Raw genomic sequence first — 6,134 nt, 5'->3', positions numbered from 1 at the left:
ATTTCAACCGTACGTGCAATATTCGGTTCCGTACAAATCATAACATATAAAGAATATTTTTTAAAAAATCAAAGAATATTCATAAGAGTTTTTTACCAGTTAAATCTAGAGCCAGTAATTAAATGTTATAATTAAAAAATATTTTTTTGTCTTATATAAAAAATAATATTTTAATAAAAAATTTATTATTATTATTATTATTATTATTATTATTATTATTATTATTATTATTATTATTATTAATAGGATAGTATTTAGATTTATTTTGTTTAGTGATTTTCGGATTTTATAAATTTCAGCTACAAAAAGTTCAAAAAATGATACTACAAAAAATTAAATTCTTATACTATAAACCTACCTCATTTGAATTGAAACTAGGGCTGATAATTGGTAGGATAGGGTAGGGTTTAGACTCTACCCTAATTTTACTCGCTGGTTGAAAACTTTATTAAAACTCTATCCTATTCTATCTGCGGGTTGAGAATCTCTCAACCCTAATCCTACCCGCACCCTAAAGTTCTAAACCCTACCATACCCTATCTTACCCGTAGAAATATCAAATTTTTTTAAAATAAATATAAAATTCAATCATTTCAAATTTTATAAATATTAATAACATAAAAAATAAAAAACTAATACTTTAAATTACTAAATTAACTAACTAGTTTAGTGGTTGTTCACTTATTGTAAGTCATTACATAAGGGAGGTTGTGGGTTTAACTCTCATTTTCTTCACTATATACTTAATTTTTATAAAATATGTGTTATATATGAGGTGTGGATAGGGTATGGTAGAGTACACCCTAAACCCGTATTCTATCCTACCCGCAGGCATATCTGGACCGTATTCTACCCTACCCGCAGCGGGTCGGATAACCTACCCTATCCGAATGGGTTAGACCGAATTGGATACCCGCGAATAGAATATAAATTGCCAAGTCCTAATTGAAACCCACCAACACTTCTCATCTCATATCAACTAAACCACTTACAAAACTTATATTTAGATATTACATATAATTATCTACCATATCTAAACTTGTTTTAGCCGTCAAATGAAGATTAGAGGGTAAGATTTATTTTTATGATTTATTTATTCATTTATTGAGAGAAGTAATAATGTATAACACCATGGTTTTGAAAATAAGAATAAATCAACCAATTCAACCGGGTTTAAGAAAAAAAAAATTGATCAAAACTAAATAAAAAAACAGTAAAATCAGTGGGAAAAAAAACTAATTTAACCAGTTAATTTAAAACTCTAAAATTTCACAACAGTTAACTGGAGTTAAATTTTGAATTAAAAAAAAGGTTGTGTAGCACAAGTATTTGGTAAGGGGGGTCGGTGGTTATATGAATTAACCTTGTGTTGTAAGTTGTCGTTTGTCGACCACAAGTCAAATAATGCCACCGCTCACGCAAGCAGCTCAAGCTATAGCCAGTGACGTCAGCAACTTAACGTCACCGAACAAAATTGTCCGTTGATTTTACAAGTCCAACCAACCGATTCGCTTAGCTGTATGCCTCCCTTATAAGATGCCACTCGTCCCAAACTTTCTCTATTAAAAAACACGCAACTCTAATTCCAATTCCACCACTAAATAAGACCCTCTCTCCTTTCTTTCTTCTTTGATTTTTCTCTGTTTTTCTTTTTCTCAAAGGATATGGAACACAAAAAGAGAGGGGTAGTTACAAATGTTCATGACGACGATGATTCAGGAGATGAGGCCAAGATGGAGAAATTTTACTCTTTGCTGCGGAGATTCCGAGACGCTCGAGATCGACGAAAGAGCGAGTTGAAGGAGATGGAGAAGCACGAGAGGAACGTGAAAAAGATGAAGACCAGCAATGACGATGGTATTAATAAGAAGGCCAAGACGACGACTACTACTACTGTAGAGGATTCTTTTGAGCTGCAGGATTTTACTACTGAGATTGAATTCAGAAAGCCCCCTTCGGTTTTTCCCAACCCTGTTCGATGTGATACCGTTACCGACGCCAGAAAAGAGAAGAAGGAACAACGCCAACAGGATCGTCCTCTTGACCTCAAACTGGCTCTCTAATTTACTTGCCACCTAAATTGCTATGAAAGAAACTAGACTTGATTAATTAGGAATAGTTTATTTGATTATTTACTCACAAATTGTTTCGTTCCATTTTTGGTATATTTCAACCGTCGAGCTTGTATCAAGAAATTTATACAACTCCTCTAAAAAAAGAGGGAGTTTGATTTGAAAATTATTTAGCGTTTGTATCGAAATGTATGAGATACTTAAATAGTGGCAAATAATAAAAAATTGTAAATACAAAGATAAATCATGAAAATTGAAACCGAAAGAAAATAAGATACTTGAAGAACAGAAGTAAAAAATAAAATGCGTAAAGCAAATAAATAAAAAGAAAGTAAATAAATAAAAAGAAATAAAAAAAATAAAATATATAAAAGCAAATAAGAGTGGAATTTCAACACTCAGATGCACTTGTACTCTATGTTCTTTCATTACGTTACTGAGACGGAAAACTTTATGAGTTTATGTGATGATCTAGTGTCTTTGATTGAAACTTTCAAACTCTTTTGAATTTCTACTATTTATAGACCATTAAGATTGACTTACTATGGAGCATATTGTCCACTATCTTACTTCCTCCTTTTTTTCAACCATAACTTTACTTTAACCACGAAAAATCTTGACCCCAAGTTTTGACACCTACGTCTTCCTTGGTCTTCAAATCCTATGTTTTCTTCAGCTTGTTCCTCAAATTTTGTACCTATGTTTTTCACTTAACTTGAAGATCGAGCAACAAGCGTTGATGTTCATGAAAAATTTACCTTTCAACTTCGACGTTCTTTGTACCATCTTTCTTCGACTTCAACTTGTCCGTTTTCGTTTCTTGTAGTTGAAATTATTGCTTCTGTAGTCAAAACCGTTGGCAGTCGAAACACCCTTATGTCAAGAAAAATTTATTTTATGTACCAACAAATTGTCCCTTTAAAACTTATTATTTTGTTGAAATTTACAAGTTTTAATATTTCTCGTGTTGGGCATGTGCAATCTTTTCAAATTCTCAAATCTGAACGGATAGTTACGCATCATTTAAAATGACGCACGCTTTTTTGGGAATACATAATGTTTTCTGGGCTTTAATGAGCCGTTTCTTGAGTAGAGTACCCCTCATTCCATTGTTTCTTTTGCAATCAAATCATCCCCAATTTTCAAAACTTCAAAACCCTAATCTTTCTTTCTTCTTTGAATGACGCATCTTCCATGGCTTTCCAGTCCATGTCTCACTTGAGTTTTATGTCGGCTATTACTGTTGCCTCCTCTTTTTCGGCAATCATGGCTGCTGCTTCTCATTCTCGCGAAGAAGGTGATAAAGTGAAGTCTTTCTCCTTCCTCCGTTAGTAGCTAAAGTGGCGCGGTTTTACAATGAAGATGGAGCTTTGAAAGCCTTAAACCCAAATGCGGAGACCTCTGATCTCTGGTGCCGCTATGTATTTCTGTCATTTTCAGTAAATGGAGTATTGCATTTTTTCTTAGGCCCTTTGGCAACCCAAGAATAGATTGAGTCTATTTCTTCTTTCTTTCCATCATCCCAGAGCATTTATCATTGATTTTCTACAAGAATGTCAAGGCCTTATACTTTGTTGGTCGAGTATTTAGAACTGCTTTCCCTAGGAATTTGAGTTCCTTTCTTTCGACCTAGATGTCTCAACTTGCACCTGTGTATAAACCTATTTGGGAAGCTCTAAACATTGTGCATGCCTTAGAATTAGCTACCTTCGACCTTTTTTATACTGCTCTTTTACTAGGGGCTAGTCTGTACTTTTGGTGTCCCGCCACTAATAACTTTCATTTTCCTTATGGTATGATGGGTCTGACTCAGATGGACATTTTGATCCTGGCCGGTTTACTAATGTGAATTCGTGTCATGGTAGATCAATTATCCTGAACATGATTTTGACATTAATTTCGACTCAAATTTCATATCGAGCTTTATTCAGAACAACACGGGTTCCAATGAAGATCCTGTTTCTGACAGTGAACATGTAGCTTTCCTCTTACTTTGGCTCAACTCTTTTATTTTCTGCTCGAAATCAGTCCAAATTCAGAATAATAACTATTTGCCCCTAGCCATTATGACTCATCACAACAAACTCATCAATCTTCATGCTTTGATTTTGAGTCAGCTTTATGAAACACTTTCATTGATTGTTGGTGAAATTCAATAAGGAGATCCTTTGATCAACCCTTTTGGGTTGTAAATTTGTGGCTCAAAGCTGTTCTTGAACCTCGACTCACAGCCTCTGATTCTAAAGCTTCCAACACTCCAATTGATGGTATTCGTCTTTCTCAAATTTCTTGGATGAGATCAAAGATCATTCTGTCATTGGTGCCTTTCGACACTTTGTTAGGATTCTGTTCGACATAAAAAAACCACAATGTTTCTTATTTCCCAAACCCATTCTCATTTCAACCCAGTGTTGTTTTATGCCTTAACTCTTTTACTAGCACTCAGCTAGAGAATCAAGCAATGGTCGATGATATGTGGGCTAGAATCTTAACTCCTCAAATCCTCCCTGTCGGCTTACCTTATGACTCATCCTGGGCTTTTAAAAAGAAATTAGTCATTTATTCTCTCCAGTATGTAGCTTGACAGTTTGGCTTAGCCTAAGCCTTGCCTTTTCCTCTGTCTCTCGATCGTAAATCCCAAATGATTCACCATGAGGTATTGGAGATCGAAGAATTCAACAAGATGTTAGAGATAAATTACTAAAGGATGTCGACTCAATATCAGTATCTGAATATCAATCACTATTTCTTGTCGACTCTTAGTCTTCATGAATGCTGGTCAAAGTACTTTTTTGCTCATTGCACATCTATCGATCAAGCTCTCTCAAATATGGTTTTCCCTATGATAGCGTCAGAGAAAATCAAAGGTGAGTATATAGAAAAAATCTTTGATTTCTTTTCAAATACTTCGCAAGCATCACTTAACTTACCATTTTGATTTCTTCAGTTACTCAACAGACACCTATCACTCAAGTTACTGCTGACCTACAACCAATTGAGAAAAACTAGGATATCGATGAAGACGCATCTCCTAAGAAACAAACCAAACAAGGGGTACGTCAAAGTAGAGGAAGGTTGAGTGGTGCAATCCTTACCTCAAAGAAGCATGGTCCTCTTGATATTCTGACGAGAGTTGAAACACCCAAGCTACAAAAAGTTTGACCTACAAATTTAAAGGTATATACTTAATGATGTATGTCGTAACTCAGAAATTTCACCTTATACTTGTAATTTTTTTCTAATATATTACAGTCGAAACAATCCAGAAAGGGCCTTCCTCTCAAGTTATTGATATCGACAATCCTTCTAATTGAAAAGTGGATCAGTCAGTTCATGCTAAAATAAAATTCCTTCATCCTATTCAGACTAAGACTGTTTGTCCGTATACTCCTATTCTGACTTCATTTAAAAATCAATCATCAACTATAGCATCTCATATTTTGACCTCCACATATTGGAAATTATCTTGGTAAGTGATGACTTGAATCATCTATCTATTTTCTCATAAAAAGGGCCATAGAATTGATGAATCCTCACGGATTCAATGCATTATTAAGAGCTATATCATGCGTTAGTAGAACATTACTTTGAAATTAGTTCTTGTATGCATTTCAGGAGAAATAAGTAGCAAAAGAAGAAGAAAGCAAGCAAAGAAGACTAGGCGTGTGTATGGGCGTGCCGCTTTGAACAAGCGAGGCTGGCATGTCACTGGGCGTGTCCATTGGCATGCTTGAAGGCGTGCCATGCCAAGGACTACAATGGGCGTGTATGCTGGTGTGCCTAGGCGTGGCACGCCAGGCTTGTGAAACAGAGAAGGTTGCTCAACACTACACTATAGGCGTGGCACGCCAAACCTGGGCATGGCACACCATTTCTACTCTCCAGAAAGGTTGCTCAACATTACACAGTAGGCGTAGCATGCCAGGTCTACTTTCCAGAGAAGTTTGCTCAAGTCTTACTATGGGCGTGGCACGCCAGTTCTACTCTCCAGAGAAGTTTGCTCAAGTCTTACTATAGGCGTGGCACGCCAACCCTGGGCGTCGCACGCCAGTTCTACTTTCC

At 35.7% G+C, this 6,134-nt stretch overlaps 1 protein-coding gene across 1 annotated transcript; it reads left to right on the top strand.

The window, feature by feature from the left end:
• LOC107616856 (protein NIM1-INTERACTING 1) lies at positions 1,550-2,074 on the top strand. The gene has a single exon (XM_016318762.2). It carries the CDS (start codon positions 1,665-1,667, stop codon positions 2,061-2,063), a length of 399 nt encoding a protein of 132 aa, XP_016174248.1. The 5' UTR covers positions 1,550-1,664; the 3' UTR covers positions 2,064-2,074.

This window comes from Arachis ipaensis, chromosome B09, assembly GCF_000816755.2.
Source record: "Arachis ipaensis cultivar K30076 chromosome B09, Araip1.1, whole genome shotgun sequence".
NCBI lineage: Eukaryota > Viridiplantae > Streptophyta > Magnoliopsida > Fabales > Fabaceae > Arachis > Arachis ipaensis.
The sequence above is the reverse complement of the archived record's forward strand: the minus strand, read 5'-3'. Positions and strand labels throughout refer to the sequence as shown.

Excerpts from the sequence above, each read along its gene's own strand:
- LOC107616856 (XM_016318762.2), top strand. The coding sequence starts at position 1,665 with ATGGAACACAAAAAGAGAGGGGTAGTTACAAATGTTCATGACGACGAT.